Source organism: Pseudophryne corroboree, chromosome 5 (assembly GCF_028390025.1).
Source record: "Pseudophryne corroboree isolate aPseCor3 chromosome 5, aPseCor3.hap2, whole genome shotgun sequence".
In the NCBI taxonomy this organism is placed as follows: domain Eukaryota; kingdom Metazoa; phylum Chordata; class Amphibia; order Anura; family Myobatrachidae; genus Pseudophryne; species Pseudophryne corroboree.
In genome coordinates this window covers 804,289,642-804,303,661 of record NC_086448.1, presented here as the reverse complement: position 1 = coordinate 804,303,661, position 14,020 = coordinate 804,289,642, and the positions used below count along the sequence as shown (strand labels likewise).

Genomic DNA, 14,020 nt, shown 5'->3' with positions numbered 1-14,020 from the left:
CGTCCAAGTATGGGATAATTAATACGCCTTTTCTTCGAAGAAGAATCATCATCTCGGCCATTACCTTTGTAAAGATCCGAGGTGCCGTGGACAATCCGAACGGCAGCGTCTGAAACTGATAGTGACAGTTTTGTACAACGAACCTGAGGTACCCCTGGTGTGAGGGGTAAATTGGAACGTGGAGATACGCATCCTTGATGTCCAAGGATACCATAAAGTCCCCCTCTTCCAGGTTCGCTATCACTGCTCTGAGTGACTCCATTTTGAACTTGAACTTCTTTATGTACAGGTTCAAGGACTTCAGATTTAGAATAGGCCTTACCGAGCCATCCGGCTTCGGTACCACAAAAAGAGTGGAATAATACCCCTTCCCTTGTTGTAGAAGAGGTACCTTGACTATCACCTGCTGAGAGTACAGCTTGTGAATGGCTTCCAAAACCGTCTCCCTTTCGGAGGGGGACGTTGGTAAAGCAGACTTCAGGAAACGGCGAGGTGGATCCGTCTCTAATTCCAACCTGTACCCTTGAGATATTATCTGCAGGATCCAGGGATCTACCTGCGAGTGAGCCCACTGCGCGCTGTAATTTTTGAGACGACCGCCCACCGTCCCCGAGTCCGCTTGAGAAGCCCCAGCGTCATGCTGAGGCTTTTGTAGAAGCCGGGGAGGGCTTCTGTTCCTGGGAAGGAGCTGCGTGTTGCTGTCTCTTCCCTCGACCTTTGCCTCGTGGCAGATATGAATAGCCCTTTGCTCTCTTATTTTTAAAGGAACGAAAGGGCTGCGGTTGAAAAGTCGGTGCCTTTTTCTGTGGGGGAGTGACTTGAGGTAGAAAGGTGGATTTCCCGGCTGTAGCCGTGGCCACCAAATCTGATAGACCGACTCCAAATAACTCCTCCCCTTTATACGGCAAAACTTCCATATGCCGTTTTGAATCCGCATCGCCTGTCCACTGTCGCGTCCATAAAGCTCTTCTGGCCGAAATGGACATAGCACTTACCCGTGATGCCAGTGTGCAGATATCCCTCTGTGCATCACGCATATAAAGAAATGCATCCTTTATTTGTTCTAACGACAGTAAAATATTGTCCCTGTCCAGGGTATCAATATTTCCAATCAGGGACTCTGACCAAACTACCCCAGCACTGCCCATCCAGGCAGTCGCTACAGCTGGTCGTAGTATAACACCTGCATGTGTGTATATACTTTTTTGGATATTTTCCATCCTCCTATCTGATGGATCTTTAAGTGCGGCCGTCTCAGGAGAGGGTAACGCCACTTGTTTCGATAAGCGTGTTAGCGCCTTGTCCACCCTAGGAGGTGTTTCCCAGCGCTCCCTAACCTCTGGCGGGAAAGGGTATAATGCCAATAATTTCTTTGAAATTATCAGCTTTTTATCAGGGGCAACCCACGCTTCATTACACACGTCATTTAATTCTTCTGATTCAGGAAAAACTATAGGTAGTTTTTTCATACCCCACATAATACCCTGTTTAGTGGTACCTGTAGTATCAGCTAAATGTAACGCCTCCTTCATTGCCAAAATCATATAACGTGTGGCCCTACTGGAAAATACGGTTGATTCGTCACCGTCACCACTGGAGTCATCGCCTGTGTCTGGGTCTGTGTCGACCGACTGAGGCAAAGGGCGTTTCACAGCCCCTGACGGTGTTTGAGTCGCCTGGACAGGCACTAATTGATTGTCCGGCCGCCTCATGTCGTCAAACGACTGCTTTAGCGTGTTGACACTATCCCGTAGTTCCATAAATAAAGGCATCCATTCCGGTGTCGACTCCCTAGGGGGTGACATCCTCATATTTGGCAATTGCTCCGCCTCCACACCAATATCGTCCTCATACATGTCGACACACACGTACCGACACACAGCAGACACACAGGGAATGCTCCTAACGAAGACAGGACCCACTAGCCCTTTGGGGAGACAGAGGGAGAGTTTGCCAGCACACACCAAAAGCGCTATATATATGTCAGGGATAGCCTTATACTAAGTGCTCCCTTATAGCTGCTTTGTTATATCAAAATATCGCCATAAATGTGCCCCCCCCTCTCTGTTTTACCCTGTTTCTGTAGTGCAGTGCAGGGGAGAGACTTGGGAGCCGTCCTGACCAGCGGAGCTGTGAGAGGAAATGGCGCCGTGTGCTGAGGAGATAGGCCCCGCCCCTTTTCTGGCGGGCTCGTCTCCCGCTATTTAGAAAAATTAGGCAGGGGTTAAATATCTCCATATAGCCTCTAGGGCTATATGTGAGGTATTTTTAGCCTTTATAGGTAATCATTTTGCCTCCCAGGGCGCCCCCCTCCCAGCGCCCTGCACCCTCAGTGACTGCCGTGTGAAGTGTGCTGAGAGGAAAATGGCGCACAGCTGCAGTGCTGTGCGCTACCTTTTGAAGACTGCAGGAGTCTTCAGCCGCCGATTCTGGACCTCTTCTGTCTTCAGCATCTGCAAGGGGGCCGGCGGCGTGGCTCCGGTGACCATCCAGGCTGTACCTGTGATCGTCCCTCTGGAGCTTGATGTCCAGTAGCCAAGAAGCCAATCCATCCTGCACGCAGGTGAGTTGACTCCTTCTCCCCTCAGTCCCTCGCTGCAGTGATCCTGTTGCCAGCAGGAATCACTGTAAAATAAAAAACCTAGCTAAACTTTTTCTAAGCAGCTCTTTAGGAGAGCCACCTAGATTGCACCCTTCTCGGCCGGGCACAAAAATCTAACTGGAGTCTGGAGGAGGGTCATAGGGGGAGGAGCCAGTGCACACCACCTGATCGGAAAAAGCTTTACTTTTTGTGCCCTGTCTCCTGCGGAGCCGCTATTCCCCATGGTCCTTTCAGGAACCCCAGCATCCACTAGGACGATAGAGAAATATATATTGTTTTATTTCACACGCCGTATTGAAAGCTGGCCTGGAGAAAGGCTGCAGTACGCCGGCTGCGGCTGCCGACATTACTGGCCGAGGATGCTGCACGCTGCCCAGTTACTCTACTCAAAGATGAGGTAGAGAACTCCAATATATTCGGTTAGGAGGTTGCCATGACAATGGCTGGCGTTTCTCCCCAATCCATCCCTATGCAGACGCGTAATCAGTATAAAATATTTTGAGAAGTGCACACAGCAGAACAGACATTTTATCAATGTGCGCACTCTAACGGCCTCGGACATGTACGGGCTGGCGGGCTTTACTAACCGATCTAGAAATACAGCTGAACGCGCGCTTACCTCCCCGGCACATCAGGCCAGCTGGTAGTGCAGTTTTTTCCCCTCGCACCCCAATAAGGTAAGAAAGAAAACATGCCATGTCGGCACTTCCGTAAACGGATGATCTGTGCTCAGCCGGGCATCGCTGCAATACCGGGACGGCAGATTACTTTGACCCGAATTACCCCTTTAAAGTCGCTGAGCTAGATGTTAAAATTCAGTGGATTAAACAAATAATAATAGTGGCTTAATTATAATTTCCTCCCCTTTTCATTTTTAGAAGAATTCAACTAGCCGCAGGATTTTAGCAGCCGGGCCCCGAGCTATTCAATTACTGCCCGTGTGCACTTCATCCAGATTTCTTAAAGTTTCTTTAAGTGCACTCCCTGGGGATTATTACGTGCTGTAATTGCGTAACACGGGGCATTTAATCCAGAATTAATGTGTTATCTTGCTGCGGGTTATTGCGCTTATAGCGGGATACAACGGAATAGCTCCAGACACTTAACCAGGGAGCTAAAAGTCCATAGCCAGTCCCACGGCTAACTAATTTTCACCCATATACTGAATTTATTTGAAATAATTTAAAAAAATAATAATAAATGAAGGTATTTTATTTCCCGCATGCACTCAATCTGACCCCCCCCCCCCTCTCTATCATTAATATATTGGCTTTCCCAAAAACCACAGTGGTATATAAAATATACGAGTACAGCTCCTTCAGGAAAGTCACGTCACGTGGGTTCTGAAAATGTTTCAATTTAAATTTCAAAAAAACAATAAATACTATTGATACGGTTCACGGGAAAGAGGACTTTTTTTTTTCCCTAACCTCAGTAATTAAAGAAAGACTCGATTCAAATTAAATCAAATTAAATAAATTGAGTGTCGGAATTCCAAAAGCAGTCTGAACGTTAAACAGCAGCCTTGAAAGAAGCCAATCAGATAAAGAATAGTTATGTTGCTGCGGCTACAGTGCTGTTCATGACCCCAATCAAATTAAATTAGTGGCTGAACTTGTAAAGCGGCGCTCCCTGATTGGTGCGCGTCTCCGTAATCATTTGACGGCACAGCATAGGAAATACATTTACGTAGGAACACTGTAAAGTTGACAAGACTTCTAGCATAAACACAGAGGGGAGGGGGGGGTCATTGACCCCCACCCCCACTTCCCCCCCTCCCCCAATCATCTTCAGTACACTAAGTAATACTTGCAACAACTTTTATTCACTGTTACCCAATGCAGAGCTACAACCCGGCTGGTCCAGCCTTACCCAATGTATAACAGACACAATGACGCATCAGGAGGGTCTACAGCCATAATTAAGATACTCTCCGGTGGTATTTAGAAAACAATAGGTTTTGTTAAAGAGGAGGAGGAATTAAGTTAATCCCAATCCCCACAAAGTCTTGGCGGGTGGTCTTAAAAGTGACCTTTGACCCTGGTGTCTTGTAGACAGCCGTAAGTTAAAATGGACTTCTGTGATCTCGATCAGCATCCTAAAACAGGCAATAGGGGCGACTGTCTCTATAAGTGCATTATTACACTCTGTTGCGTATGGTCTTCCAATTTGCGACTGGACTGTCTCCGGTTTGGCATTCCTTCCACAAAGCTATACAGGTTATTACAGAAGACATGAAAATCAGTTCTGCGTGATGGCGAGGTCATCTGACCAACGCTAATGAGGAAGGGTATGTCAGCTGCAAGGGGAAAGGCCAGGGTAACTCATGTATAATTTAGTATAGCCGCAGCCCCCTGAATTACCCAGAAAACCTTCAGTCCCCAAACGTTCCAGATATCAGGTACCATACTTCACTGTGCGAATAGAGAAACATAATAGGTACAACAAGGAAGAATAAAATTAAAATGTATAACAAGTATAGGCTGTTTACAATGCCAAAATAACACAGCGAGACTTGTCAGCCTACCGCTGCGGGGTTTGTAACTGGTATTTTACACAATCAGACTGTCCTCTATATCAACGCAATTCTGCAAGAACCTCTTCTTCTGCAAGTCACACGGTTCACATATAGAGTCTCAGCCCTCTAATACAGCCGAACAGTACCGAGACACACAAACACACACATATTAACATATATATTATATATACACACACACACACACACACACACACACAATATCTCACTACCAAGCACAATAATATGAGATAACTGCAGTGTTCACCCTTAAGGAAGCATGTCCAGCACACACTACTGTGCAGCAGGCTGCCATGTTGGACGGAGCTTACCTAGGTAAGCAGGCAGAGTGTGAATGACAGACTTGCATACCTGCCCTGCAGGACTGCTGCCTGAAGTTATACTGCGGCAGGGCCAATGACGTTGCAGCAACTCAAATGACTGCGTTCTAATTTTTATATATATGAAATCCCATTAATGCATAGCCCTCAAGATGTGTAAAAGCTTGTCTGTAGCAAAATGGGTAAGTAATACTTTGGGATAGATGTGCTAAGCCTTGGAGAGAGTGATAAAGTGGAGATAGGAGCTGATTGGTTGGTACTTTATCTCTCAGGGATTTATACTGCTTTTAAACAAACCAAAAATAAAAAATTCTGACAAATTCATTACTTGCGGCATAAATAATAGAAAGTGTTTAATTACACCAAAGCTAAATTAAATTAACAGCAAAAAAAAAAAAAAAAAAAGTAGTTTATTTTATTATACAGATATGTCCTCGTACATCTTTGCCGCAGTCACGCCAGACACCCCCTATTGACACGCCAGGTCACGTGAGAATTTCCTCGTGTCGGGAATTTTTTTTTTTTTTTATGACACAACATACAAGAGTCATATCAAACGAATCAGCGCGGTCTCCTCATGTCTCCTAAAGTAGTCGCATTGCGTTGCGACTATGATGCATTTTTGGATGCCCGCTGGCAGAGTTGCACAGGACCTGACGGCTCAGTCACCTCGCGCTGTATGGCTTAGAGCAGGGGTGGGGAACCTTTGGCCCTCCAGCTGTTGTTGAACTACACATACCAGCATGCCTTGCTACAGTTTTGCTATTTGGCCATGCTAAAACTGTTGCAGGGCATGCTGGGTTGTGTAGTTCAACAACAGCTGGAGGGCCGTAGGTTCCGCATCCCTGGCTTAGAGGCTAGATATATGTGGATGTATCTGCAGCTTCTATTTTAAGCCAAATAGAGAAAAGCCCTGCAGCGAATAGGATATGACTGACGTGGCGCTACATGTGAATCCACTAAAAATGAGCAGCAGGCCACGGACCGTGTACCACTTTACCTCATTTTTCAATCAAAACTGCAAACGTGTCACTGCTACAGGCTAGATCACGGCGGCTCACCTGCTGGGCCGAGAGCCGGAAGCACCATCAGAACAGCACACCACCGTTATAATAGATTGCTGCCCAGACAGCGCTCTCTCCATCATCATTACTATAGTGCATATCATTGTATACAACACTGTACAAAGACATCTTCAGGCGCAATTTCACTTGCAATGGAGCTTACAGTCCCATTTGGTGCCTGGAGCACAGGGGAGCAGATTGACTTGCCTAAGGTCACCAGTACTGGAGAGGGTGGACCAGGGGTGGGAACGGGGTCACAGACAGACGCAGGAGTGCTGACACCAGCCATAGCTCAGGCACTACCTTGTGGCACAAGTCAGTCAGACTAGGAGGAGGACAGGCGAGTGTCTCGACTCAATGCCGCCATGAATAAGGGAAAAATAAAATAAAACAGTGTTTGGACTTGTGCTCAGCTGCTGGGGTGACCAAAGGACCTCGATGACCTCTGAGGTTTAGGTTCCCAACAAGCGCATTCCTTCACAAAACCCCGTCCTAAAATAAAAGCCGTCTCACTTTCTCTGGCCTGGGACAGATACGGCTCCTGCTGAAACGTATTGTGCAACCCAGATACAGACCCGCAGCTGTGCAGCTCAATGAGAGAGGGCTCCGCCAGGAAGCGCCAACCACACACACTGGTTTGGGAGATAAACCAGCTTCCATGGAAAACATAACCCTACCGTCGCTGGCAGCAGTCAACCAGATGGACGTTTCAAATCGCTGGCAGAGATGAAGTCTGTCGGCAAATGACTTGGGACAAGTCCGCACTGAATAAACGCTAGTTGCTACTAACTACGATGTTAACACTTATGTGGTCACATGGCCGGGAAGCTGGACAGGACGATATATAAAAATGTAGGAGTCGTACAAAAACCTTCTTATCTAGGCCTATATCCCATCCTCTACGTCCAGAAACCCATTCCTCAGCCGTTGTCCCCACTCCTCAGCATATGCTCTTCATAGTCCCCCCTATTAAGATGAGGCCTTCATCACTATTTTATAACCCTAATTCTAATTAAACCTACTTCCGCTAATCAATCGTCACTCCATCCTCAGTTGTCGTTAGCCTCAGTGCTGCGTAATTAAGCCCACCCTGTTGCATTTATATTCCTCTCTCCAAAGTAACCTGTCATCCTACCTTTTACTCTCTCCAACAACCTCATGCCTTCATTATTAACCCCTCTGCCCGACCCACCACCTCACCATTACTCTGCATTCGCTCTCAGAGCGCAACAGATAATAAAATATCAGTTCCCCTCTGAGAATTAATAAGCCACCGCTCACCTCAAACCAACTTGATCATAGAAAGTGCTCTCTCCGATCAGTTCCCCCCGGGGTCCAGATCTCCGATCAGTTCCCCCCGGGGCAGGTTTAAAATGTGGCGCTATAGAGTGCCAGGCCGTACCATACGCAAGATATCCTGCCGCATACACAAGCTAGAATGGCCCAACAATCTAAATGGGACTGTCATTAGGTGACTTACTTAAATAAAAAACACATTTGCCAGAGGATACAAAAGTTGGGCCGCAGATGGCTGAACTAGCTACTCCTCCCACCCCCGATGTTCCAACTCTGCTCATTTAGAAAATATTAACTTCCCCACTCTTTGTGCACTCTGTCATTTTGACTTCTGTAACGTGTAGCATATATTCTCACTAGCATGCAATTATTGTTAATTTATAATGCACTATAAGGGTTCTGTATCGCTGTATAAGTGGAAAACGGACAAGATGCATAAGTACAGACAGCATATAAATTCACATACACATAATTACCATGTGCAGTCAACATGATTATGTAGGGGTGTCAAAGGGCAGAGGGCCCTGCCAGTACGAGCTTATAACCTACAGGAGTTTTGAGTGGATACCAGCCAGAAAATGGAAGATGTACCTGGTTGGTATCTTACCTGCCCCTGCTGCTCACTGATTGGCTGTAGGCTGCACTTACATCATCCCTACGCTCCTCTGTCTACCACTCGTATAACAGTTAGGAAGCACCAAAAGAAGTGAGGAAAATGAATAACAACGGTGGTGTAAAGAAAGCAGAAACAGTAAACAGATTACGGCTAATGTCAGAAATTGGATAATGTTGACATCATCAATAGTGTCATTTAGGATATTAGCGGAGATTAGATAGAAATTATATCCTGATATTATAAGTCATTCTGAAATTAGCAAATATGAAAATCTGTTTTGCACCTAGGCCAGGATAAAATATAAGTGACAGCCCCAGCCTGTAAAATACTGAAAGCACACAGCCAGGTCGCATCTGCTCAGCCCTACTGCTGATGCAATGCGCCCAGGCTTGTATTCTACATCAAAGTGGTTAATGTGCACCTCTGTGAAGATACCTGCTTCTTGTCACAGGAACCGATCTTTATAAAATCCCTTTCCCTCCCGTTGGGTATACCTGGCTGTTGTCACATCTGTGTGGTACAGCACCAATTCCCAAGTCCTTTGTCAGATAGATCCAGAGTGAGGGCACCCTGGGGACACCGTACAATATGGTATGGAAATGAGAGTTTTAATTATGACCAAGTCTGCAGTTTTAACCCCTCCAGCCCCGAGCATGCATTTCATAAATAAATATATCTATTTTTCTCTGACTACGATGAAACAAAGTAACAATATTATATACTGAAAAACGTCAACACTCAGATCATAAAAGGGATTCCAAAGATCTACTTGCCGACTACATATTAACTCAGGGAACATCAAAGAGCCGTCACCTTCTACGCCAAGTACTTTATTGCCTGGCAATATTCAAATGACTGCAATACTAGCACACAGGTGTGAGGACTTTGCAAGCACCGGAGAACGCCTCCCCCTCCCCGGCACATTCTCGGCATTACAGGAAATGGCACAATTACCTTAACCGGCTTCCAGAGGGAAGGTTTTATTTATGTTTAATGCCTGCATTATCAGTGCAACTAATGTGTTTGATCAATTAAAGCAGATTGCAGACCTTGAGGTTTGTGTAGAGTATTTATGACTATGGATGATGGAGTCAATATCCTTGTAGACTACAATATAGATCTGTACGGCGAGCACAAGCAGAGAGAACTGTTCAATTTGGAAACAGCTGTTTGCAGTAACCGTAACATGCAAAATTCTCGGCACAGGAATAGCAGAAGAGGAATGGGAACTCCTTTATCTCCCAGTCCGCTTGCAACGCATGCTCTGGGCTTCGTGCACAAAGGACATCAACGCCAAGAAAGCTAGCTGGGGAAACAAGGGGTGTTTTCATAAATGGGCAAAAAAAAAAAAACGCAGGTATTCCGAGATGTCAGGCTGACCTTTGAAGCGCCGGAGATCTGAAAGCCTGGAGATAAGCAGGTGACTTTTATACCGCTGCTTCCCAGGTTTAATCCCAGTGTGCATTACAGGATGTGTATCATAACACTGCACAGTACACCAGCGCTAAAGTGTATTCATGTCACAAACCATCACCGCGTACAACAACTTACAGCCGTACAGAGGAATTCTGAACAGGGTCTATCTGATTGGTGAGCAATAAGTAGGAACGGTATATCGCCACCGTACAACCAAAGGCAGCTTCCCAATATAAGTTACAGCCGGGGTTATTTATTAAAGGCAGCAGTTACCCATCGGGTGTAAAAGCTACAGACATAGCCCCATCATAACAAGTGTTCCACTTGCAGTATATACATCTAACCGGACACAGACTGGCATCCGCAGCACCAAAAGCGGTCAATTGCGCTTCATTTGCGGCAGCCGCAAGCGAAAGCTTATTTTGTAGAACCGTTATTAGCGAAGGGACATTTGGGCTGAAAAGGGGATTTAGAATAAAAGAGCCAAAGGATTTAAACCCCGAATATGAATTCTAAGGGACTAACGCTCCAGCCCAATAAGTGCAAGGATGTAATTGTATACTGTTCAAGGCACCGATCGGCCCCTCTTCCCCACCCCCCTACCTACACACGATCTACCCCTGGTAACTAGAAACACTTTTAGAGATGAACTGCTCCTTGACAGTCCATATCAATACACACTTCACAACAAAAAGGCAAGAAGCCCTGTGGTGTCCAATCACAAAATCAATGGAAACATACACATTAAAATCAATGCAAGTCTCTGGTTAAGCCGGCAGATACGTACACAGGATACTGTACCCGACATCTGTACCAGGAGCAGGGAGGGGTGGGTACCAGGAGCAGGGAGGGGAGGGCACCCATTTACTCATAGTTATTATTCACATTTACATATATAGCGGCAGCATATGCCGTCACGCTGTGCTCACCAATAACCACTTACTTCTCATACTCGGTGTTGTCCCTGTCGCAGCGGGCGTCCTTATGCTTCTGCCAGTCTTTGCCATGCTTGCAGGTGGTCAGGAGGACTACGTCCTCCCCATTGTGTACGTGATATAAGGCATTCCTGGTGTCGGACCCTATACCCGTCAGGTATCGTTTCCCTTTGAATACCAACATGTACTTCCTAATAGGAGGGATAGTGTTAAATCTCAGGAACCCCTTCTCCCCCCCTGTCCTGGGATGATCCTTAGAAAACAGAGGGATGGAGACGTCAAAGTTGGGGCGAAAGTTGTCCGCGCTGATGCTGGCCTTGGCCAACATGGCCTGGCCAATGTCGAAGCCCACGTCTTCGGTGTAGTCCGGCCAGGTCCCGGAGTATAAATTAAAAATTAAATGGTTCCTACCGTTGTTCCACAGGTGCAAGTTCTGGACTTTGGACTTGAGGTTGTGCACGTACTGGGGGGACAGCTGGTCCCGGTCTAGGGTGTCCAGGCTGAGGATGAAGAGGCAGGCCTGGCTGGGGTCGGAGGTGTAGTACCTGGAGCCCTCGATGGCCGATAGGATGTTCTGGTAGCTCTCGGAGATCTTGTCGCCCTTCTGCTGGGGGTAAGTGTACACCTTGAAGCCATTCCTCTTGCACAGGGAGAAGTCGAAGCAGGACTCCATGCGGCACCTCTTGCCCTTGTAGACGCTGGAGTTGGCGTCCCTCTTCTGTCTGGGGGAGCCCTGGCCGTTGTAGTCCTCGCTCTCGGCCTGCTCCCAGGGGATGAAGGGCAGCAGGGCGTCCGGGAAGCGGGGCCACGGCTGCTCCCCCACGGAGGCGCCCCTAGGCGGCGGCCCATTGCGCCTGTGCTCCGCGCCCCTCTCCCTGCGGCTCCGCGACGCGCTCAGCTGCAGCCCCCCGAGGTAGAAGAGCAGGACGAGGCAGGCGCCGGCGGAGAGCAGGGTGAAGTAGCGTTGTTTGGCCTGCATGTGTCCGGTCTGGATCTGGGTGCTGGAGGGAAAGTGCCCCGGTGGTGGCCGCTTTCAGCTCCGCTCCGCCATCTGCCGCCTGCCCGGGACCAGGTCAAACGCTCGGCTCCCTCCTTCTGCGGATTCCGCGGGCTGCTCCAGCGCATGGGGGCGACGGGTCTAACAACTTTCTCCCCGCCTGTCTTTCATCGTGAGCCGGGGAGAGGAGAGGGAAGGTGCGGGGAGAGGAGAGGGAAGATGCGGGGAGAGCTCGGGAGCGGGGAGGGAAGATCGGGGAGAGAGGGCAGGTCGGGATTTAAAGGGACCCGCAGATTTAAAGGGACGAGGCGGCCGCTTTGTCCCGATCGCTATCCGGCCACGGGGATCCTGGCGATCAGCTGCAGCAGGGAGGCGCCGGGCTGCCCGAATCCCTCATCGGCCGCACTCCGGCAACTTTCCCGGCCAGGGGAGACCAGCTCGGAGGGAACGTACAGCAGGACGGATCCCCCCCACCCCCCCAGGACACCGGCTCACAGGGCTTTTACATATCCGTGCCGGAGCCCGGGAGCCTGACAAATCCCTGCATGGCTCTGCATGCCGGCTCCGGGTGCCCGCCGGGGCTCAGTCTCCTGGGGGCGGGCTGCTCAGGCGGGCTGCTCAGGATTCCGCGATGGAACGTTGGGATCCTCAGCGTTCTATAATGGAACGTTGGCAGCGGCGGCGGCGGTTGGGAGCTGGCTGTGTGGAACGTTGGGGATCCTCAGGGTTCTAGGATGGAACGTTGGGGAAGGAGGTCGGGGCCGGCAGCGGCGTGTACGCTGCAGGGTCGGGGCCGGCCGGGCTCTGAGCTTCCCCCGGTCCCGATCGCTCTCACACTAGTCTCACACACATTCCATTCCCCGCACGGCAGCTGTGACCTCATCTATCCACGCAGCCTGCTCTCCCATTGGGTGTGCGTCAGATCCGGGGCGGGAGGGGCTTCCGCTGCGCCCGGCCAGGACCCGGCCCCTCCGGCAGAGCACTGCCCAGCACCGGGAGAGGGGACTGGGGGGCAGCTGGTGGTGGCCGGCTCATGGCTCTCTCCCGTTGCTGCAGGCCTGGCAGGCTCTCCCGCGGTGCATGCAGCAGGGCACCGTCCTCTCTGCAGCTGGAGTGGAACTACAAGGCCCAGTACTCCTCTCTCTGGTTCCTGTGGCTGCTGGAACTTGTAGTTCTACAGCAGAGAGACTTGTGGTTAGCACTGCTGACCGCACCCAGGTTAATCCCTGTCTGCGTGGAGTTTGTATGTTCTCCCCGTGTTTGCATGTGTTCCCTGTGCATGCTCTGGGTTTATCCCAAAAACATACTGATGGCAAAAATAGTAATAAATAATGTGTATGTGTTTCCATGTGATACGGAGTATACTGTAGATTGTAAGCTTAAAGGGGCAGGGACGGATGTGAATTACGTAATACAGCGCTGCGGAATATGTGTGCGCTATATAAATGCTAAATAATAAGTTGGTTGACAGAGTAAGCTGTGACTTGTTGTTCCACACAAGCTATAGGTTCACAGGTTATTAAAGCCGTGTGCTGCTGCTACTGATGATTATGGTCCTGTCTAAGGTGTCATAATAAGGGTTAGGCACTAAGGGGGGAGGGTTACGGTTAGACACCACTGGGGGGAGGTTAGGTTTAGGCACTAAGGGGGAGGGTTACGGTTAGACACCACTGGGGGGTGGGTTAAGGTTAGGTTGTGGGAAGGAAGGGTAGGGTGGAGGGGTTTTAAAAAATTGGGATGCTGGCGTCGGACCGATGGCATCCCTTCTGCCAGCCAATCATACTGAACCCAATGAGCCGGATGTACTAAGCGGAAAATGCTGTAAACCCCCTGTTTACCGCATTTTCCTGATGTACTAAGCCCCGTCCGGCAGGTCAGCGCCGCGGCAGGGTTCGCCAGCTTTAGCTGCCTATGGGCTTCTCTCCGCGGCGCTGTGTGAGGGATCCGATCGTATCCCTCCCAGCATGCCCTGCGGCCGCCCCCCGTCACCCCGCACATGCGCAGACTGACTCCTGGGGCCGAATCCCGGAAGTCAGGCTGCCGCTGTGCATAGCGGAGGACAGCTCTTATCGGAAGAGCTGTCCTCTGCAATGCTGATTGCATATGTTATTACATATGCGATCAGCATCGTGGCGATGTACATTAGTACATCCCGCCCCAATGTGTGATATACAGGAACGTGCGGTGAGGTAAATAGCTGAGGAGGCACTGGCTAGTACAAGATCCAGATGTACACAC

General features: G+C 49.2%; 1 protein-coding gene across 1 annotated transcript in view; it reads right to left on the bottom strand.

Moving 5' to 3' along the window:
* Window positions 1–12,706, bottom strand: part of EXT1 (exostosin glycosyltransferase 1) — a 287,113-nt gene extending 274,407 nt beyond the window's left edge. Inside the window, exon 1 of the mRNA XM_063924477.1 lies at window positions 10,794–12,706. Coding sequence (XP_063780547.1) covers window positions 10,794–11,764 — 971 coding nt within the window. The 5' untranslated portion in view covers window positions 11,765–12,706. The remainder of the gene's footprint in view (window positions 1–10,793) is intronic.
* Window positions 12,707–14,020: the final 1,314 nt, after the last annotated feature.